This window comes from Aptenodytes forsteri, unplaced genomic scaffold, assembly GCF_000699145.1.
Source record: "Aptenodytes forsteri isolate BGI_AS27 unplaced genomic scaffold, ASM69914v1 Scaffold563, whole genome shotgun sequence".
Classification (NCBI taxonomy): Eukaryota; Metazoa; Chordata; class Aves; order Sphenisciformes; family Spheniscidae; genus Aptenodytes; species Aptenodytes forsteri.
In genome coordinates this window covers 646434-669351 of record NW_008795318.1, presented here as the reverse complement: position 1 = coordinate 669351, position 22918 = coordinate 646434, and the positions used below count along the sequence as shown (strand labels likewise).

The window sequence follows — 22918 nt, the reverse complement described above, 5'->3', positions numbered from 1 at the left end:
GTGGGAGGGGGTCAGGGAGGCCCGGGGGGAGCCGGGAGGTGGCAGGTCCGGGGGGCTCTGGAGGCCTTGGCAGGCTCCGGGCCCTGGGGTAGGGCCTCTCCCGGGCTGGGGTGGGTGCCCTGCACAAGACGCTTTCCCCGGCCGTGTCCCGGAGGTGGCTGTAGTCTTGCTGCTTTCTGTCGGTGTGTTGAGCTCGACTCTGGCGACTTGAGTCGAGGTCTGTTATAAAGGAAGATGTTTGGCCTCTTCTTCCGAGGGCCGGTCTGGTTATGCCCACAGTGAGCTGTGCTGCCTGATTGATTTCTGTCGTCTAGCGCGTGTGTGTAAGCTGACCAACTGGTCGGGTTTGTAGTGGTGCTCTTAGCTTGTGAAGTTTGTGCTGGTGATTTGTCCCAGTTGGTGTGGCTAAGTAGGAGCATGTGTAGAAGTATGAGGAATTTGATAAAGTTCTTAAACAATTCAACTACGCCTAATTATTTACTGACTCTGAAACCTTTCAGAAGGCTTGGGTTCTCCCTCTCCCCTTTAGTTTTTCTAAGACAACGCGAAGTTCCCCAAATAATTCTGCTTTGGAAACCTTGGTACATGTAAGAAAACTTCTTGGTTGGTTTGTTTTGTTTTGTTTTTTCATAGGTCCTGTATTTTCATTTGTCTGCTTATTTCTTTACTTGCGATCATGGGGAGAGACTGTAGGCTGGTTTTTTACTGCTTTGATTTGCAGGAGGCACGTGCTCTCTAAGAGTAGTAGCTGCTTGAGAAGCAGCGGTATGAGATCATCCTCAAGGCAGGCATTCTTCCTCTTGAGGTTTTAGTGTCTGAAACAGCCCCTCTGGCTGTTTGGGGAAGGTGAAGTTTGGTTGTCACGTGCTGTGAAAGGGCAGGGCCTTTTGGTTACTTCTAAACTAGTTTAACAGGTATGAGAACTTTTCGGTAGAGTATTGAAGCAAGTGCTGCCGGTGAGTGGGGTATATCTGTCCCAAGTGCAAGGCCCTGCTGAAATCCTCTTTTGTTCGGATGTCAGAAGGCTGATGTGTAAAAGCTGACTCGTGAGTTCCTCCCCTTTCCGACAAAGCTAACACAACTTTATGATGTTTCCCTAGGTTAAAGGCAATAGAAGTCGAAAACACCCTCCTGAAAACACCTTCCTCACTTTGCTCTGAGCCTCCCCACCGTCTTCAACATGGCTGGTGGCATTACTGATACAGGAGAGCTTTACTCTCCCTATGTAAGTACTGCTGTTTGTGGTTTTGCTCAGAAGCCTTTGCAAAATCCTCTTTTCTCAACGTTATGTTTTCATTTCCTGCTTCCCCATAGACATAATTTCAGTGTTTCAAGATATGATGAAGGTCAAAGGGTACTTAAAAACGCTTGTACTTGGAGGGTTTTTTTATGTCGCAAATCCCTTTATGTACTGTGAAGGGATGATGTCTGCTTAAGGTATAGTTCTAAAAGTGTTAAAAAGAGCTTCATGCCCCATACCAGCTCTTGCACCCTTCTACCCACTTTCCTTATATTTCACTAATGTTTTCATCAACCCAAATTGTCACATGAAGCTAGCATAAACAGGGGGGATCGTGATGTGGAAACTATCCCACTTTGCTTCTCTTTCTTTACTTTATGTAATGTTTTCTTCTGAATTTCTTAAAGTTTCCTTATTTGTAGCTGTTGTAGTAATCTGTTTTAAACCACTTCACTTATAACCAGTAATCAAGATGTTTCTTCCTTGTAATGTGGTGTCCCGTGAAACTGCAGAGCCAATTACTGTTTTACCATGTTACTGGAAATACTGGTTTTCATAGCCACAAGTGTTCATACCGTGTCAGCTCTCAAAAACAGCGCTTTGCATACACTTTTTTCTGAAGTGAGCTCAGAGATGACTAAAGATAGAGCCACTCCTGAAATCTGTGTGTTGGCTTTCAAATGCTTTAAAACTTTCATCCCCATGTTAATGACTGAATTTAGAAGAACGGGATATTAGGCTGCAGAAATAGGTCACAACTGAGGAAATAGAGAACAAGACAGTAACTGGGACGTCTGGACCCTAAAGGATTAGTGTCACCTGCTCTTATGTTGTTATGTTAGTGTTGCATGAATTGCCTAGAGTCTAATCTCAAAGGCTATGACTCTCTCCTCTTTCCCTGAGGATGTCTAGCCAGACTGAACACACGGGCACCATCCTCATCTCTCTCTACTTGACCAAAGTCAAGGAAAATCACCTGAGGTGTGTTTTTTTTTCAAGAGTCCTTTGCTGAAGAGTAAGCCATGGCCCTGGGCACTTGAGTTGTGCTCAGGGAATGACAGCTCAGCCAGCTGAATGAAAAGAACTTGCCTGCAAGCTGCAATGTCTGATTTTTTGTGTTTGGTTTTTTTTTCCCGTTGTTCTGGGAAACTTGTCAAAAGATGAATTTGCTGTGCTTATGTCAGTGAATGAAGGGCAGGACTGCTCACAGGATCTCTGGGGAATAGTTCTCCTGATATTAATTGCTCCACACACAGAAAAGTGTACGCAGACACAGTTCTTTACTGGCTCTTCTCTGGAGAGACTCTGACCTGTATAGAAACAAAAAACAAAAAAACCCCAACTTTGGGGTAATTTTTGATCTTCAGGTAAATCTATAGTTGGGGGTGTGTGTGTCCTGTGCAGGTGCGCAGTTATCTTCTGCCCCTGGGCAGAAAAAAGCTCATTGCCAGAGAGGATAAAATCCTTTCCCTTCCGGAAGTAAAATCCCTTCTTCAGAATGTGCTCAGCTGCTTACTGGTGAAATGGCAAGCAGGCTTTGAATTAGAATTCTGTCTGGATATTTTCTGCTTGACTAAGAATAAAGAACAACAAGAGATTCTGAAAGGTAACTTACGTACGTAATCATAACTACTTAGGTTCAGTTCAGAAAACAAGGAGAGACCCCAACCCTTCTGGTAGAAGGCAGTGGATTTGAAAACAAACAAACAAAAAGCTCACATGCTTTTTAACTTTAAAAGTTAGAAAGCAAAAAAATATTTAAAAATAATTAGAAAAACAGGGAGGAATATCAGTTTCTCCAGAAATGTCCTGACATTTTGTGCTGACAACTTTTGTTCTTTGGTTATCTGTCCCCTCCTATATTTATTTCTGGCATAGGCTTGCTCCCACCCTGCTTGCTCAAAGATTGCTCTATCCATTTAAATCGGTATGTATGTGAGGTGTCTTGGGTGATCTCTGGCACAGCTGCAACCTCTCATGTTGGATTATGTGGATGATTGCAGGTTGGCCTGGTTTACATGTTCAACCTCATCGTCGGAACAGGAGCCCTAACCATGCCGAAGGCCTTTGCGACGGCAGGGTGGCTCGTCAGCCTCGTTCTCCTAATGTTCCTGGGATTTATGAGGTAGGACACGAGTATGTGTCTTTAGGGGATTGGGGGGTTCAGCTGGGTGGGGCTGTAAGGACAGTGCTAAGACCTTTGCTGCTTTTCTGAGTGATTCTGTCCCTCTCCTGCTCGAGCATTGGTCTCTGCAGTTGTGTTGCCTGTGGACCTTATTTGGAGGGATGCATTTTCTGACTGCCTGCAATAGTGCTACATCCCATTTCCTGACTGATGGGAAAGACTTTTTTTCCAGTCCAGAGTCTTCTGGGACCTTTCTCCCAGCTTCCTTGTTTGACGCTGTCCTTGCTGTGGATACATCCCTGTCGTGGTTTAACCCCAGCTGGCAACTAAGCCCCACGCAGCCGCTCACTCGCTCTCCCCGGTGGGATGGGGGAGAAAATTGGAAGAGTAAAAGTGAGAAAACTCGTGGGTTGAGATAAAGACAGTTTAATAGGTAAAGCAAAAGCCGCACACGCAAGCAAAGCAAAACCAGGAATTCATTCACTCCTTCCCATGGGCAGGCAGGTGTTCAGCCATCTCCAGGCAAGCAGGGCTCCATCACGCGTAACGGTGACTTGGGAAGACAAACGCCATCACTCCAAACATCCCCCCCTTCATTCTTCCCCCAGCTTTATATGCTGCGCATGATGTCATAAGGTGTGGGATATCCCTTGGGTCAGTTGGGGTCAGCTGTCCCGGCTTGGTCCCCCTCCCAACCTCTTGTGCCCCCCCAGCCTGCTCACTGGTGGGGTGAGGAGCAGAAGAGGCCTTGACTCTGTGTCAGCACTGCTCAGCAATAACTGAAACATCCCTGTGTTATCAACACTGTTTCCAGCACAAATCCAAAACACAGCCCCATACTAGCTACTGTGAAGAAAATTAACTCTATCCCAGCCAGAACCAGCACAATCCCACAGTTGCCTCTGTCGCAGATCAGTTCCTCAAACACCAGCCAGGTCATGGATGACGTGGGGTTGTTTCTCTGCTTTGTGACTTGCAGATGTGATGCAGACCTGTTGTGTTAGCTTCCTCTTGGCTTCTGGCAATGCTCTGGGCAACTGCAAGAGTGTCAGGAAAACAAATCACTGTATAGCCGGGCCCGTCTTATTCCCCTACACGCCTTTGCTGCTCGAGACCTTGGAGCTGGTCTCATGATTTTCACACTGGCTTGCCATGAGCTCCTGCCCAGATGTCTCCCTGCTGGAGCAGCAGGTGGAGCTGAAGGCTGTTGATACAGCACTGATGTCTAAGTAGTTATTAATAGAATTGCCATCTTCTGATGGGCTGTGAATCCCTGTTTGCTCTTGCTTCGTTTTAAAATAAAACAAAATCCCCTCCTGCCATTTGAAGAATGGAATTTAGAAGTTCCTTTCTTGTCAGTAACCAGCTCTGTCAGCCTGAGTGTGCCTTTGATTTAGAGGCAGTGCTTTTAGGATCTGTTAAGTGCTGCTATATAGAGGTACTGTATGGTCAGTACTGACTGTAGTAATGCTTGTAAGTTCCCCACCTCAAAGCTGTGTGCTGCAAAGGCTTGATAAAATGTAAACTGTGGGAGTACCAGTAACTGGGAACTTGGGAAGCAATTCCTTTTAGATACATTAGTTTAAAAGCGTAAATTCAGTGTATGAAACTCAACACCAGCAGACAATCCTTCAAGGTCAGCAGAAGAGCACAAACCTCCAAACCTGTGTACCAAAACTGCACTGGCTTAAACTGAGAAGACGCAGCTCAAAGTACTGCGTGCCTTGGGAGCTGTGTTGCCCTGTTGTTTTTGTTCTGGTGCTCGTGACTTTCTCATGCCCGCTGCGGACCCTTCAGTGCAAGAAGAGTCTGGGCAGAAATTGCTACACAGGCCTCAGGACAGGGCTGCTTTCTTTTATTCTCGCAAAACTAATCTCTCATTTGAGGTTGATAAGTGAGTCCAGTTCCTGAAGCAGTGAGAAACCACTTTAAAGCCTTAAATAAGATTGATTTGAGGTTTGGGGTGTTTTTTTTTTTTAACTACAGGGCTGTTTTTAGCTGAGATGATGATATTCCTTACATTAGTGGCTCTCGTTGTCTCCCTTTGTGAAGCAGTGAGAAACCACTTTAAAGCCTTAAATAAGATTGATTTGAGGTTTGGGGTGTTTTTTTTTTAACTACAGGACTGTTTTTAGCTGAGATGATATTCCTTACATCAGTGGCTCTCGCTGTCTCCCTGGACAGCTTTTCCCCTGGCCTTCAGCAAAGTGTATTTGCACGCACGTGTGATCTGCTCCTTGGCCTTGTATTGCTGCTTTGCTTCCGATGCCATTTGTAAGATTCTTTAAGGGACCATAGTACCTTTGCCACAGGCCCTAATAGATAAGCTTCAGAATAGTACTGTGTTCATCCTAGGCCCTAAAAAGAAGAAGGAAGCTTGCTTTCTAACAAAGGGGGAAGTCCTCTTGCCTTCTTCAACCCACAGAAACACTAGGAAGGTGCCTTCCAGATATCTAAAGGGTCTTCTTACATCTGAAGGCATGTTATATTTTACTGCATTTTGTGGTCTGCTTGAACACCTTAATCTCAAGAACAGAAGGGAGCAGCAAACTGAGATGAAACACTGTACCAAAAACGCAGTGTGTGGGGGGAGCTGGTGAAAGGGTTATTTTGGTTTGTTGGTTTGCTCCTACAAACAGACGGGAATAATTCTCCGTCTCCCTTCAGTGTCAGTTCTTGACTATTATTGATATCAATTGAATTTCTCTCTAGCTATATGACTACAACCTTTGTGGTAGAAGCCATGGCTGCTGCAAACGCCCAGCTGCGATGGAAGAGAATGGAAAAACGCAAGGTTTGTGTGGGGTTTAATTTTCCATTTTCTCCTGTTCTTTTATCCTGTAGGACTTGCCTGAGATTCCTCTGTATCTTTGCCTTGCCTCATTAGTAACTCTAAAGGAATAAATTTCTGCTGTACTTAACTTTGCCATATAAAATATGGCTGTTAGTTCCCTGTGGGGTTGCTCGTTAAAGACAGGATTTTCTGCTCCTGCTTTGAAAAATCTCTTATGCTGTTCACATTTCTTACTGATTGTGCTCTCCTTGCCCAGAAGTGCTGCTCAGTGAATGTGGAGAGGTGGCAGCCAATATATTGGTGCCATTTGGAGTGTGCTGAGGTCTATAAATTCTTGCTGATCTCGGGTCATTTAACTGGGACAGGCTGGAATGTCCTTGCTGTCACTCGGGCTGTATCGCAGGGAGTAGACAGTCCTGAAGTACATCCTTGCTGTAAAACTTACTTGTGGCTTTTTGGATCCTGGCTTTAGTGGCTTTTCTGGATCAGTGCAAGTCATAATTGTTTGCACTGATTTAGATCCCTGCCTGTATGTTAGTGGGTTGGAGTTAGGAGCTAGACCTGTCTGCTCTGACTAGCTAAGGCTATATATGTTTGGATTTTTTTTTCTACCAGTTCTGCAACCCTGCGGGTCTGCCGGAAGTTTCTGACTTCCTTGTGCCATATATCACTACATGAATTGGACACTGCTGTGTGCATGACCTAGGCTAGGACAGCAGAGCCTGTCACTCGCTTCAGCCTGCTCTGCTAGTGCCCTCTTCTGCTCTCCACAGCATCATAAGCCTGGGCCAAGGGCTCCCTGGTATTGCCTTTGCTTGCGTGTCCTGCTCATCCCTCTTTCGGACCTTCCTCTATGTTTTTGGCAGTGAGACCATGACACTGGTGGTGCCACAGCCTGTATTGTGGGTAGCAGACATCTCAGCAGTGGTCTGGTCTTTTCTTCCAGGAGGATGATGAGGATGAGGATTCTTCTTCTGGAGTATCTGACAGTGATGTTCTCCTCCAAGATGGCTATGAGCGAGCAGAGACACGACCTATCCTGTCAGTTCGTAAGTACCCAGTTGGTGCTTTCACTGGATCCAAGACCTCTTCTCTGCAGACAGTGTCCCAGTGGGCTCCAGCAAGTGGAGAAGTACTCTTCTGTCTATTTCACCCTTAATTCCACATGCTCGCATCCCAAAGTCCTTAGCACTTGCAAGATAAGACTCATTGAGAATTCAGTTCACCTTCTGCAGTCTGATAAAGATCTTTTCCTTCTAGGTCACTAAGATGAGAACATCTTACTTTGAAAACACTTTTAAACTAACTTCAGCAGAGTAATTGGACCAGTGACTCTGCAGCTGTGGAGTCATACATACTGTCCTTCAAACTGTTGCTAGACCTTCCTGAGTGTCTTCAGATAGTCTGGGTTTATTGGAGGGACTGGTTGAAACACTTCTTGTTTTCAACTTGCAGAGAGACGTGGCTCACCCAATATCTTTGAAATCACTGAGAGGGTGGAAATGGGCCAGATGGCTTCCATGTTCTTCAATAAAGGTAAGTGATTCACATTTTCAAAAGTCCCTTCAGGTCCTCCTGCACATTGTGTGTATGGCTTTTCCTTAAGTTGGTGTGCCTCTCAGTGTGGGTTTGCATCCTGATTTTGTGATGATTCCACCCAAAAGTATTGTTCTTTCTCTGTGGACTGTATTCATCCCCCTGTACAGTGTTTCTACAAAGTAGAGTATTTATGGGCCAGGTGGGCCAGAACCTGCATGAAGGGAGGGTGCTGTGGTGGTAGTGGAACTAGTCAAAATACTGCAGGTTATGGGCCCAGTTTCTTGAGACAGGGAAGTGTAAGTCAGTGCCTTTTCTGACTGCCCTTAACCCAACTCTGAACTGCATCTATCCTCTGTGATCTCCACTGTCTAAAGCAGTAGAGCCCAGCTGTAGTGTTCGCTAGTTCCATCTTGGTTGTAGCATTTGAGAATAAGATGTTTGGGCTTCCCTGAACCCTGTAAGTATCAGTCTGAAGGAGAGAGACTTCTGGGGAGAGCTTTTGAGAATTGCGTGTGTCTGGGGAGTCACCAAGAGAGCTGCTGGGACATGAACTGCTGAAAGGGTCCCTGATGTGCATCTGATAGGCAGCTGTCTTGTCTTTTTGTGTTTAAATGTGTCTTGTATGCCAGGGAACAAACTTGTACCCCTACTCTAATAAAGCCATATCCATTGCTGCATGCGATAGAAATGCAAACTACCATCTTAGGTATTCTGAAACTTGTAAAACAGTATATTTGAAATGCTGTGCAGAGCCAGAAAATCATCAGACACCATGGCTGTGCAATTTTGAGCCTGTCAGGCCCCATTTCTTGTGGAAAGTAACATTTTTCTCTTGTTCACTGGCCACCTTACAAAGATGCGATGGGCTGTTTTTTTCCGCTACATTACATCAGCTTTATGCCAGTGTGAGACTGTTGCCTCTGAAGGACAGCTGGGCTTAAGCAGTGAAGATTCCTTGAACTATATTTCTGATTTTTAAAGTCTAATTGAAAAAACTTTTTAATTTCCCTGCGTGCCTCTTCTGGGCCTTTGTAGATTTAAATCGCTTAAGACTATCAAAATAATCCACCTTGGATAAGGCTGCCACTTTTCTAGTCAGAGGAGAGGTGACTTGAGCGTGGACTGGAGACTCGGAAACGTCTTGTTCCTAGTCTTCCCTGTAGCACTGGGCTGCTCTGACTTTAGGCAAGTTCCCTTGCTTGCATGCTTTGCCTTCTGTAAAACACCATGAACACTTCCCTGTCTCAATCATTCTCTGGGGAGTAATATTTGGGAAGTGCTTTGAGAGCAAGTGCCTTATAACAGGGCTTAGCAGTGTTGCTGAGGATTCAGCTGTAGAGGCCTGCTCAGCTGCAGGAGGGCTGGGGGATCACAGGAGGCAGAGTGCTACCATAAGCAAGTTCCAGAAGGCCCCTGCTTTGCACGTGCTTCACAGGGGGAGATGGTAATGACCCCCAAAGCCAGCCAGGCGTTGGGCAGTTGCCTTCTAGACCTCTCTGCCTTGATGCTGGCTGCTGCTCAGCCAGTAGAGGGTGCTGGAAATACACGTCCTCTCTCCTGTCAGGCACTGATGTACGCTTCCTAGCAAAGGGGTATAAACTGCTTAGTACCCTAAATCTTAATCCCTCTTCTTAATGTTGCTTTAGCCAGAGTTACCTGATTTCTGTGTTAGGGATCCTCGCCAGGACCTACTCAGCCCAATGCAAAGGGATGAATCTCTCTGCAGGAAGGGGGCTGGAACAGCTGCAGACCATAGCTTGAGACAACTTGTGACTTCCAGATGAGATGAGGCGCACACAGCAAGGGGTCTGGGGCAGCTGTAACTCGTTTGCTGCTTTCCCTTCCTTTGTGCTCAGCAGTGAGGCTCCATCCCTCTGCTGTTGCTGAGTCCTCCTTCAGAGACACGCTCTGGTCTGCTGAGCGGTTACAGAGAAGAGACAAGTTAAGTACCTCCCTCTGCAGATCCTTACTGAGGTGCTTCCTTCTGACAGTTGCACAGAAAGGCCTTGAATAAGGGCAGTTGCTCAGTGACCAGTTGCTACTGCCTAGGGCTGAGAAACTGAGCCACACTTGGGAAGTCCCGGCTCCAAGCGCCAACATCTGCAGTTGCAAGCAGCTTGCAAGTGTCTGAGTGGGTTTTTGCTCACAACATACAAAACACGGATCCAAACCCAAGGTATCTGAGGGCTTTACAGCCTTCAGAGGGAAGGCTGGTGAAAGCTTTGCAATAGACCTCAAAGCCTCTGATTTCTCGTGAGTTCTCTGCTCCTTTCTCTTGACTGATTTTTATTTTCAACAATCTGACAGGAGTTGAATCTGCAGTCCTGGGAGGTAAGCTGGGGATAAATCTCAATTTCAGACTGTCTGCTTTCTTGAAGGGAGCTGACTTAGGTTTAGGCTGTGAAGGGCCTGTGTGCTCTTTCAAAAGAGCTGGCTCTGAAGAACTGCTTTCTGCCTCCGCCCCCCAACGTTGGGTGCTTTCTTCTGGGACCGAGCAGTCATTTATTGCAATAATGAATTCTGGGCACATCTATCATGCTGTTTCCTCACAGGAAGTCATTGATTTTTTTTTTCCCGTTTTGTGTCCAGTAATGAAAGTATTGATCAGGGAGGGTCAATAGCAGTTTATAAAAGAACTGATGCTAAAGTCTTCCTGCCTTCGAGAGGATGAGTTTGGGAGAGGACTGTCACCTGGACTTCCCACAGACAGAGAACTTGGCACTGGAACGGGGGTATAATATGTGCTGGTGGGTACCTGGTGGTGCTGCTGTGGCTTAGCTGGTCGTGTTAGCCTTATTTTGTGTGTGTGTGTGTCGGGGGGGGGCGGCTGAGGCCTGAGATCAGTAGCAGATCCCCAAAACAGAATCTATATCTGAATCTGTCTAGTCCTGTGCTTAGTGTGTCTTGCAGCTTCTGTCTTATGTCAGTTATTTGTTATAATCTTCAACACTTTTTAATATGAAATTGGAGAAAACTGGTAGGTAGGTTGTTGCCATCTTCAGAAAAATGTAGAGGCTCCTTAACTGTGAAGCTATCTTAAATCTTTCACAGAGGAAGAAAACAAGGGGGGAACTATATGAAATGATCTGACAATTTCTGTAAGATCTCCATTTGTCTGTTTAGACAAACCAGGAACAACTCTAGAATACTGGCCTTAGTGTGCTGCTTTACAGAAGCAGGAAAGTTTTCTTGCTGCTTTCCCAGTACAGCCCTTTTTTAGGAATGTTTTATGATAAGTAGGCACAGCATATTGAATAATTTATTTAAACGAAGGCAAATGCCTATTCATGTTTCCTGACATCCAGAGATCCAGGGGCAGTATGATGGCAAAACATGGTAAAACTCTGGGGCATCCAAGCACTGTAGAAATATTAGGCCACGTTCCTGCAGTAATGGTGTCCTTGTTTGATAGTTGTCACATGCGAGGGTTGGAGAGGTGAATTGATTTGCCCAAGCTGCATTAGGATTAAGCATCAGGAGGCATCACAACTTGAAAGTATGGGCAGGTTCCTTGAGCTGTTTTCCTTCAATGTCAACTTCCTAAATGAAACAAATCTGAGGCTTTTTCTTTTGTAGCTCACCTGTCTCTGAACTAAAATATGTTCCAGTTTGTTTTTCCTTGGTGAGATTTATACTGACTTGCTTGGAAGAAAAGAAACCTGGTGTGTCATCAAGCATTTCTTTATCCCTGCAGATTTTAGCCCTCCACAGCAGTGTCTTGTTGTGCCCCAGTAAGACTGTCCTGTGCACCCAATTAACTTGTGTAAGACTTTTTAAATCTCATATGTGAAGGCAGGACAAGCTTGGGGGGGGGGACCCAAGAAAACAGTATGGTGCAGGAACAGCATACGCTGTGGCAGTAGAGTAAGAGGGCTGCAGAAACAGAGGTTTAAAGCTTTGCAGGAACCTTGGCTCAAGTTGCTGATGGTAAGGAATTTCCCAAAGCAGCTCCATTTCAACCCTGTGGAACCTGAGCTCTGCGGGGCCAAATACCTAATGTGAAGGTCCTGCAGGTTTGCAAGCAGAGGGTTTGGAATCAGCAGAGGCTAAAAGCATCTTCTCTCTTCATTTCACTGTTTGTCAAGCTGTGCTCACACCAAGTCCATGAGCATCAGCTAGATGTTTGCCTGTGGCTGTTCCAAGTTGACAGCTTCATCTGGCAGATGACTTATGTGAGACCTGTTGGTCTTGACCAGCAACTGGAGGATGGGCTTGAACTAGAGGGCCTGTGTCAGGGCCAGGTATTGAAGGAGGCAGGGTTGAGCTCTGAGGCACTTTGTGTCCCGTCAGTTCCTGTGCTGTGGCTAAGTTCCCGAAGCTGCTGATGTGACCCTTGGGTGGAGTTTGCTGCAGAAAGAAGTAAACTATGGAGGCAAATGGTGATTTATTTTTAAGGCCTCGCAAAAGTTTTGTGTATTTGCAGTGCGGAGTTCAGGAGTCCCTGTGTACTGTACAATATTTCCTTTTCCTGCAGTGGGTGTCAACCTCTTCTATTTCTGCATAATTATCTACCTCTATGGAGACCTGGCAATCTACGCAGCAGCTGTACCGGTCTCTCTCATGCAAGTGACCTGGTAAGTGTGCTTACTGCTGTGGGGCTGTGTGCTAACAGAAGAGAGCAGGCTTTTGGATTTGATGGGCTGATAAGTCCTGAGTGGGATCAGCTCTACTTCCTGAAGAACCGAGTGGAGAAACGACTCAAGGACAGCTCATCACTTGTGGGTGGGAAGGTGAAGATGTTTTATATTCCCCACCCAAGTGCCTGCTGCCTGCCTGGAGAGTAGCTGACCTGATTTCAGATGAGTCCTCAGGTGTGAAGTACATCCAGCTTCAGCACTTGCAGACATGGGACTTGTTGCTCAATAGTTTGGTTGCAATACTCTGTGCAATATTTCAGCTTCTCTGTCTCTTTGGGTAAGAGCTGAGAGGTGTGATGCTTACCAAGCCTGTGACCAGCGAGTGGTGATGTTACATGGACTTAGCTCTGGACTGAGACCAGTTCCTTTCTCAAAGAAACAGATAATGAAAGAGATTGGTTTGATCAAATCTGGGCTGGGCTGGATTTGGACTCATGACTTGGAAATGGAAAACTTCAGTGATCCATATATGACCTAAACTTGCTAGCTTGATCACCAAATGACCAAACTTGTAAATAACTGCAGGCAAATCAAGAATTTGCCTTTAAATGTATGGTACTCAGTGACTTGCTCTGTTACACAGTCCAGAAAATATAAGGAGGGGAGGGTGTTCAGAGAGGGAGAGGAGGAATGGACACTTCAGGTCTCTGATCATTCTTCCTTCTTGAACGCAGGAGAGGGGAAGACAACTGCTAGGAGTTAATTAGTGTCTCTTGTTTCTCCCTCCTTTCCCAGCAGTGCCACTGGCAACCATTCTTGCAGTGTTGGAGATGGCACAAAGTATAACGATACGGACAAGTGCTGGGGGCCAATTCGACGGATTGATGCTTACAGGCTGTATCTGGTGAGTTTCTGAAACTGGAATGACCATTATTTCCATTTAAACTTTGCTTCTAGTGGACAGGGATTTTTTTCCTGTAGAGATAATGTAGTTCAAGTGAACAACAGAGGTGTGAAGCTTTCGGTTCAGTCTGACCTTTTTGGCCAAATACCCCCTCTCTATTCGTGGTGATATGGCTGTATTTTCATTTGGTGGCCATCAGAACAATCCTTACAACTTTGAGTTTAAGTAGAGTTCTGTTCTTGTTGTGCAGTTTTATATTGCTTAAGCAGGTGATATGTCCATGCCAAAGGGTGGGGGTTTTTTTCAGTGGCTGGCTAAGTAATTGTTGCTTTGAGGTAATTGTTGTCAATATACTGGAGTATCTTAAGCTCTCTTGAGTGCGTTCTTTATGTGAATAAAATTGTTTATGCTGCAGGAGAATCTGCTTTTTGAGATGATGGAAACAGCCCACTTAAACAACATCCAGTGCTGTATGCTGCTTTAGTAATAGCTTTCTGTCTAGTTTAGGACTGTCTATTGCATCTATTACTGTGCTGTGGTTCTGCTGTGAAACCGAGGTTTTTCCCAAAGGATGATAAACACTGCTTCTCTTGAGCTTGGGGAGAGTTGAGCGCTTGTACCTGGAGACAGATGTCAGTAGGGCAAAATGAGAAGAGGGAGGTATGCAAGTGCTGTACAGTGTGGCTTCTGTTAAGGGTCTCGGTGAGAATTTTAAGAAAAAAGAGTGAAGGTGGCCGTGTGTGCAGAGAAATCCAGGGGTAAAGACTACTTGAAGCAGTTTTGCAGTTAGTAGATTTTGGACATGCAGTGGATCACATCCCTGAGTGTACTTGTTCCAGCATTATTGCAAAAGTAAGAGCTGGGCCTCAGAAATATTAGTGAATGTCAAAGCCTAGTTAATTATTTAAGAGAAATATTACTGCTTTATTAAATTGTGTCTTGGTCTGTTTCTTTAAAACTTCCAGAAGATTGAAGATTTCCTTCCTGAATTTCAATAACTCTCCCTGACCCAGCAGAAGGAGCTAGTCAGAAAAGGCAGACATGCATTAATTACTGCCTGCATCTCTCAGATATTATGTCTATAATTCATGAAGATAATTGTTGTTAGGACTTGAAAAATTAAAAAAAAATTAAGACTGTATAAGCATTAGACTTGCTGTTGGTGTACATAACTCTCAGAGGAGCTTTTTCCTCTGCTTGTCTCCTCTTGTGGATTTGGAGAATAAATATCTGCAGAGTCTTTGATAGTGGTTAATCCTTCCCTGCTCAGTAGTTGGGATGAGGGTTTCAGTGCTTTTCTCTGCTCCCCCTTAGAAGTAGGGAGGGATTGTTTGTGGGAGAACATACCAGTCTGTAGTGGGTTGCTGGAGGGGGACGGTTCCCACAATCACTTTTTTCAGGAGACTGCTGGGTGTCAGCATCACCTCAGAGTTGTGGTTTTCTGTTAAGGTCTCTAATGCTTCTTAGTGGATGAGTATGGGAGTAAACTGGGACTTGTTCTACCTCCAGCTCTGCTGGTCCCACTCCCTGCTTGACCTGTGTGGTTTTATTCTCCAGAAAACAAAGACGATGATGACTTCCCCTAGAGAGGGATAAGAGATGTAGTCATTTATAAAATGTTCAGACCGCAGTACTGACACCGTCTTCAAGTTTGGGCTGCCTCTGAAGTGACTGTGCTGGTTAATATTTTCCCCTCCGCTGTCCTGTTTGCAATGTGGACAACTAGTGACCAGTAGTTAGAGCTCTTAAACTTTCTGAGAGAAACCTGGGGGTGGGAGGGCAGGGGCAGGAAGTTGCTTGACTTCAAGCAAAAATTGAATGGCAAAACACTGTAACTACCTCTACAAATTTTGTCCAAGCTTCTTGTGTATAGAAGTGGAGTCTTGAACATGCAAGAAAAGCTGAAACCTGCCTGTCTGAAGGGGAAAAGGCAACGTGAAAGCGAGGAGGGGTGAGATGCATCAAGAGTGTAGCTATTCTCTTGGTCCCAGGGGATCATACCCACAGAGAACTTGCTCTGTTTTCTTGACTTTTTCTTTTTTGGACTTTTGCTTGTCGGAATAACTCGGGTTCCACATTTCAGTGGACAAACAAGGTCTCTTTTTGCAGGCAAGGGGACAGATGGACACTGAGATCCCAAAAGAAAGCAGCTGAGTTTTTGGATCAGCCCTTTTGTCCTAGATGCCTGCCTCTAGTTTTCGCACCTCGTTTTAGTACTGTATTTAGGTTTAAGTGACTTTTAGGAGCAAGATGGGTGGATATAACTGGAACCTCTTGCCCGTTCCAGTGAAGCAGGTCTCTGGATGTAGTGTGATGTTTCTTACTCTGTGCATGCCCCCACAGAAAATCTTTTTTGGATTACTAGGAGAAATAATCTATTTGAGGTTTTCTGGGAAAATGGTGCCAATGGGAGCTCTCTTGTGCCAAGTACCACCAGGCTGCCAAAGATCTGTGCTGCCTTCCTCCTGTCGACTCTTTCTCTCCCAACGCTATGTCTTTTCAACAAAAACCATTTCAAACATTGACTCTTCGAGCTGGGGGTGGAGAGGGGAATAATGACTGATGTAAAAATCCTATTTCACGGTTTATTGTCCAAAAAGGCTTCTGGAAGCTGTCTCTGCTCTGATCACTGTGAATGGAAGCTGAAAACTATGTACATAATGAGAATATTTAGACAGATTAAATGCTTCTCTTGAGACTTGCTTGTCTGTGCAGCATCTTTATTGCTACTCCAAAATTTCACACCTAAGTGTGACTGCAGAGTCTTCAGAGACCACTAGGTCCCTATTAACCTTTGTCTGGACAAATGGTTATCTTGCTTCTTGTTTGTAAATTGCCTTAGAAAATAAAGTCTTGCAAAACAAATAAGTGAAGGAAATACTGAAATAGACTTTTGCTCCTGTCCCATCACTTGCTGCTAATATTTGCCTTCTCTTGGGGACCGTAGGAGTCCTGGGAGGTTTAAAAGGTGAGCCTTGCCGTGCTGTTCCACGCCTGTGAGGGCAAGACCACGCAGGGCAAATCGGCTGGAAGAAAGGCGTGTGTTAGATGGCCCAGCGACCTTGTTGAAGGCAAGCACTGATTACAGTTAAAGCAGATCGATGGCTTTCTATCTTCGCTTCAGATCTGTCACCACGCTGCCATGTCCTCGACAGCTGAAGTGCCTCCTGAGTCCCTTGGCTGTCTCGATGGCAATGCTAAGGACAGGGTCGAGTTCTCTCTGCGCTGAATTCACACTTCAATGCAGTCGCTCTATCATGCTTTCTGTAAGGTCAGCTGGACGTCTTCTGTGTAGGCTGCGGGGAAGGGGCAGCGGATTTAAGTTTCAGATCTCTCATCATAACACTTTCTTGTCTTTCTGTTCCAGTGATGTAGGAATGTGACATGATAGTCCCCGTTTCTAGAAAGCAGATACTGAGATAAATAAGAGATTAAATCCTGGGGATCAGCAGCCATTCAGAGTGTCTGATCCAAAATGCATTCATGACCTGGCAAACGGCACTTGTCTTCTGCACCAGGGCAGCTGTTGTAGCTAAAACCTCTACTCTCTTCTCGTCCCTCCTCTTCTGGCAATTTGGGACATGGTGTCTTCCCATGATGGGAAGGAAATGGCTTAAATTCTCAGAGGGAGCCGTACACCGTACGCCTTTCAGAAGAGGCACTGGCACAGGTACTCCTGGTAGCCTGGCTCAGTAGTGTATCAAAGCTACCAGGTGCATCTGTTCTGTCTGAGTCTCTGTTGGTTTTTTAGCTGATTGGGAAAGGGATGCAGCATCCGCTTTTGCCAGTTCACAGATGCTGCAGTATCGCAGGCAGCCCAGCGGGTGCGGGCCGAGCGAAGATGGGAGCGCAGATGGTTTAATGGAGATTATCCCAGTTGGAAACGTGCTTGTGCAGTGAATAAAATGAGTGGGCTTGCGGGCGCTTACCGTCCCTCTTCAGGAGGGGACAATGTCACCCCAGCCTGATGCTCTGATCAGAATACCCAGCGACCAGAGCGGGGCTGGGCTGCAGCCGCGGGAGGCTGTGCAGGGGGGTGAGGAGGTAGTCTGAGGACATGTAAAATTGCTCAGTGCCAGCAGAACTTAATCGGCAAATGCAAAGGCTGAACTGATAAGTGTTGATGTAGATCCCATCTGCCTCGGCACGGTGCTGCCTTCCCAGCCCTCTTCGGCTACAGGCTGGAGCGCCGTGCTTTGTGCCGCTAGCGTACGTGCTCTGCTTCCCTCCTCAGCATTTCTCCTCCCTGACTGTGCTGCATGTCTGTGTGCACCCTGTTCTCTGGGTGAAGGTACCTGTGATTTTTGTTGTCAAAAAGGATCTTTCCAGATACGTTTGCCTGCACTAGGGCAGTTTTATCGGCTTGTTCAGTGCATGAGACTCTTGTGGCCTCTCTGCCCCGGCTCCAGCTCAGGGTTGCCTTCTGGCCTCTGTGGGTTTTCTTTGTGGGTTTTTTGTTTTATTTTTTTACCTCCCAGCAGTGATATGAGGGGAGCCCTCATGGCAGTACTTGAACATCCGCACTTGATCTACGCTGTCTCTTGCCAACTGGGAGCTGGAGAAACAGAGCTGGAGCAGTGCTGCAAGCAGAGTGCTTCTTCCAAGGACACCTGGGTTTGCTCCGCTTGTTCCCTTTGCAGCAAGCGCTCTTCCTCTGCCTTGCCTTCTTCAGCTGTGCCCTGCAGCAGCATCCGGTAAAAAATGGGTCACAGCTGCTGTCTCCTGGATATTCATTCTTACAGGTCTCAGTGTCTAGAGACCTTGAGAGCCAGCAGTGGGGAAGGTAGCTGCTTCAGTGGCAGGTGTCTGGAGCAGGGAGGGCTGATTTCACAGCACATCAGTCAAAAAGGTTTGGGGTGCTTGCCCTGGGATCCCAGGGTGAGCCAGGGGAAAGGAAGGAAAGCTGATGGAAGTTTACCCAGCTGGTGTGAAGCCATCACCTTGTTTAAATAAATTGCTTACACTGTAGCGTTGTTATGTTCCAGGTTACCCCAGCTTACAGTAAGGATGCAGCAGGACTGGGGCACTATTAGCATGTCACCTTGCATATCCTATAAGAAGTTATTCATGGTAAGACCTTCTTGCCAAAGATATTGCATTATATTCCCTACCACAAATGCGCTGATGCGTTTTATTATGATACTGATATGGAAGTAGAAACAAATGTACAAAAAAGGTGGCTGCTACTTCTGTGCATAGATCCAGTTCTGAAAGCCTTCAAAATAGGGAAAAGCCTCTCGAGGGTCCAGAATATTATGCCATTTCTGTATGTACAGGCACCTGAGTTTTGAGCTATTGCTGTGGCAGGAGAGGAATTAGTACTGCGTTAAGCATAAATATCAATAGCCCTAACTTTGTTACAGGTGCCTCTGAAATACAGCTTTGCTTGGCTAAAAGCCTGGTCTTGGGGGCTGATTGGAGTCTTCTCATGCCTCTCATCTAGTCAGCTTCCAAAAAGTAAGGTCAGTTAAGTTGATGCTTTGCTCTGAAGTGGTTGAAGAAGGACAGGAGCCAAGTTCATTTAAAATAAATGGTGTCTGGATGTGGGATAGGAAGGTGATTCTCAGCTTTTTTTTATTGTGAAACTAATAAAGTTGAAATTGGCACACAGCCTTGTTAATATGGCATAAATCCTGCCTCCTTCATCCTGGTCCATTCTTCTGTGGGCTTGTCAATAAATTCTTTCGATTGCTCACTCATCGTATGCCTGTGACAGATAAACTAGCTCTTTTGGAGTTTCCCACACCCCTCGTGTTTCCTATTGCAAAGGGAACTTCAGATAATAACTGGCCTTTTGAATAAGAGGTTTCTCCTGACCTGGCAGGAGGAGAGGCAGAAGGAGTGCGGTGTTGTGAAAGTGGAATATAAACTTCTTGTACTAGTGACCTAAGAGCTGGAGTTCAGCTTCTGGCGTGGGATTTTTTTTTTTTTTTTTTTTTTCCCCTTGCTTTCTTTGTAACTGATTGCATTTTGAGTAAAAGAAACATCAGCCAGAAGGCAAGCCTCCCTGCTGCTAGGGCTGGGTGGGAGAGTGAGCCTGTGGTACAATAGTGAAGCAACTGCAAGACCACGGTTTGAAACAACTAAGTTTAAAGGATTAGCTTGTCTCTTTTCACAGGAAAATCAATAGTGCAGGGGACTGGAATGTGTTTTCTGCACAGAGCTGTCTGTTCACTTCACAATGAGAAGTGGGGGTTTTTTTGCTTAAGTGGGGCTTGGGTTGTGCTGTCACTTGGACACTGAGCTTTTCCAAAGGGCCGATCCTTCCCCCCGCCACCTCCAGCTGGCTGGCAGGGGCTGTGTGGAAGGGAAGGGTGCTGTGCTGCTGGCTGTGTGCCTGGCCAGCTATGCTGCAGGTGCTACCGGCCCTTAAGAAGAAGCAAGGTGGCTGGTGTGACAGGCAGAGGCCATTGGTGAGCTCCGATGCACTTGGCTTCCCCATAGAAGAATGTCCTGCACACTTTAGTGCTTGGTTTGACTTACGTGATGATGGACGGTGGGCATGAACCTTGGAAGTAAGCCAGCTAAACAAATTGGGCAAAGAAGTGGCTCTAGATATATCCCTGCTTTTGTGCACTCCTGCAGTTACGAACTCGCCAACGCTGTTTACTGGGCTCAGACTACAGCCCTTGCTGCCCTGCAGAGCCACCCTGGTAAGGCTGAGAGGCCATGCTGCTGCTTTTCCTAAATAAAGCTGTCCCTTGGAGTAAGCTCACCTGGGCAGCAAGGCACCAAAGCTGACACTGTTCTCTCAATACTGGAGACCAATCTCTGCCGAACAGGGCGGGTATCAGAACCGATACCTGTTTGTGATCACCCATGCACTACACAAGTTGTAAAGGTTTAAAAAGGGCCTTTTAAAATTCCTTTCTTGGACGAGACTGTTCCAGCAGACTCACAGATCTTTCATTTTTGGAACAATTCTGTGGAAAATAAGTAATAAATGCATTTCCCCTGTGCAGTGTTATTTTGTGCAGTGGTAGTGACAGCATCATAGAAACCAGAACTGGAGAAGACCTGTTAAGTCAGCGAAGCACTCCCCTGGGAAATGCCATACAAGCCTTTTTCTCACCAGCATATTTTCAAGTATTTTGTTCGGTGCTTTAACACCAGTTTTGTTTTTAAACAGAGGTCTGACTTTGCCTGCCTGATTCATGTCAGTGTTTTCATTGAGTAAGACAGCAGTCTTGATCTCTCCTCCCCTGAAATTATCATTAGTTCCTTCATATACAGGTAAAGGCACCAGGGCTGCAGAACTGTGCAGTTATGCCACTCTGAACACTACCAGAGGCTGCGGAGGAAAGAGCTCTGGACAGACTGGTATCTCTTTATATTGCTAAATAAGTCTGCAACTTCTTAACATTCTCCTAAATTGCACTTTATGTCTGAGTGAGATCACTGATGCTCTTGTCCAAAAATGTGGATTTTTGGACTACATCAGCAAATCCCACACGTGGCTCATGCTTCTGTAAGCAGGACTATAAATACAAATAATGCAGCTGGGATTTATCTTGTAAGTTGAAGTCGGTATAATGCTCTCAGGCAGAGCTGATCTCTGAAGCCTGTTGCACCACTTTGGTGTGCACTGTACAGGGAAGGCAAAGGAGGAGGCTGGGAGCAAGCAGACTCCCCGCTAACCCCAGGCAACAAGGCTTTATCTCTTGCTTTTGTGCTGCTGCAAGGTAGTTTCAAAGTGTGGGACGTTTCCTTTCCCTTCAGGCAACTCTGGCCTGAAACAGTGAACGGGGATAATGCTGTCCCTGAAACTACATCCTCCAGGCAGCTGAAGAATAGTGTGAAACTCCATTGAGAAGTTTGTAGGGGAAAAAGAGGGGAAATAATGGCTTAGTGGTGGAGGCACTGTTTGCCTTGTGGCAGAGAAGGGGTTAGTGGCCTTCAGGAACAGTCATCCTTGCTGAACCCAAGTACCTCCTAACCCTGGCAGTTTGTGGCTTGACATGTTTGCAGGGCCCTCTTGTGCGTACGTGTCACGCTGGTCCATGTCTCCCTTGCTTTATGCTGTCTAACCCAGGGGCTTTTGTAGTCAATATAAATATTATTGCAGTTGCCAGTACCCTGCCAGGAGAGGCTATGAATACGCAGGAATTTTGGGCAGTGTCTGTGTATAATGATTATGCTTTCACACTTTGTTGGAGGGAACTCATTAATCTCTCGTACCATGCTAATAAATTGGGAAAGCGGAGGATGACTCCTCAAGGTTACCCAGTGTCAGGAAGGAGGAAGGCTCCTGTTTCATAGCCTGTGGGAGGTCAAAGCAAGCTGGTGGGGGGGTACAGCCAGACCTGGCTCTGCAACTCCTCTGCTGTCCTTCCAAGTATCACAGACCAACCATTCAGCTCTCCTGCATCTATCCACTTTGCTGCTTCCCTCCTGCTTGTTCAGATGCAATTAGGAGATGCAGAATAAGGGGGAGCCAGGGGTCAAGGTGGTGGTAAAGTGATTACAAGATGCTGCAAATGGCTGTGCCATAAATACTCCAATGATGAAAAATTAGATGCCAGTCACCTCGGCGTTATTGCTGGCCTCCATCTTCCTCTTCTTGTGAAAAATGATAATGGAAGTGTATTTACCCCGGAGAGTGCAAGCTTGCCACTGGCTGTGATCCTGCACACCCCAGGTGTGCCAGGGACTGCAAACTGAATGACTTTCTGAAAACGCTTTGCACCTGGATTTCTTCACTTTAAGAGGAGGAAGAACTGGTTTTCCAGAGTGTTCTTTCCAAAGTGGAAAGTTCCTTGTGCTCAGAGGTGGGCCAGCTCCAGAAACAGACTGCGGCCCTGAGTCAGGGTGGGGAGAGGAGAGCAGCACCCTCCAGTACTGCCTCGCTGTCCATGTGCTGCTTCTGCCGTGACCTCCCAGAACTGCACGTAGAGGCTGCTCAGTTGCCAGCTAGTCCTTGGTGTGTTGGATGCCCAGCAACGTCATAGCTTGCAAGGACATCAGCTGGGACAAGTACGCTTGTTTGCTGGATGGGCGGTCAAAAGCAAGCTGCCATCAGCTGGTGCTGGACTAGAACCTTTGAAAATCCCTAGATCATACTCGGATTCACTAAACTAAGTAGCTTTGGGGATACAGGCGCTTCTTTCCATCTCTTGCAGAAGGTCTTCCATTTGGAAGAAGTGCTGGCAGCGCTGTGGCACAGGAACCGTGAGTGGCAGCATCCGGCTTAATGGGTACTGTGGGTGAAATGCCACTTGCTTTGCTGGCAAAAACCGGCCTGGCAGCAGCTGAGGTCTTAGTTCTTGGGGGGTACCTCCTTCCTGCCTCAAGATACTGGGGAAAAAGGTGGGTGAGGGCTCCTTAGTGCCAGTGATATGCTTCATGTGAGTTATGACTATAAACCTCTGCCAGGTGTCCCAAGAGCAGCATGTTAATTACCGGAGCTGCTGTGGCAGCAGATGCCTGCTGTACTCAAAGCGTAACTGCCCTTGTTTCTTTATCTATAAATATTCCTTGTAGGATGTCTGGCAGTTGCGTCCTCCCTCCGTTGTGATCTTCCTGACTCTACGGGGATCCGGAGGTTAAAATCCCTCTTGTCTCTCAACTTCTTTGAGCAACCCTTGTTCTGTTGCTGGTTTATCTCTTTTCAACCAACTTAAGAAGTTCATAATTGCTTGTCTGCTGATAACTTGCTGCCTATCAGCATGGCCCCTGCTGCAGCCCTGCCTCCAGCCTTGAGAGGCTGTGAGCGCCTTTTGCCTTTTTTTTTTTTCCCAGC

The 22918-nt window shown here is 46.3% G+C and overlaps 1 protein-coding gene across 1 annotated transcript in view; it reads left to right on the top strand.

Moving 5' to 3' along the window:
- The first annotated feature begins 1126 nt into the window (after positions 1–1126).
- TMEM104 (transmembrane protein 104) overlaps positions 1127–22918 on the top strand; it is a 42169-nt gene continuing 20377 nt past the window's right edge. The window contains exons 1-7 of the mRNA XM_019472174.1: positions 1127–1225; positions 3244–3365; positions 6078–6159; positions 7106–7208; positions 7615–7695; positions 12173–12272; positions 13071–13179. Of these exons, the coding sequence (XP_019327719.1) occupies positions 1181–1225; positions 3244–3365; positions 6078–6159; positions 7106–7208; positions 7615–7695; positions 12173–12272; positions 13071–13179 (642 nt within the window). The 5' untranslated portion in view covers positions 1127–1180. The remainder of the gene's footprint in view (positions 1226–3243; positions 3366–6077; positions 6160–7105; positions 7209–7614; positions 7696–12172; positions 12273–13070; positions 13180–22918) is intronic.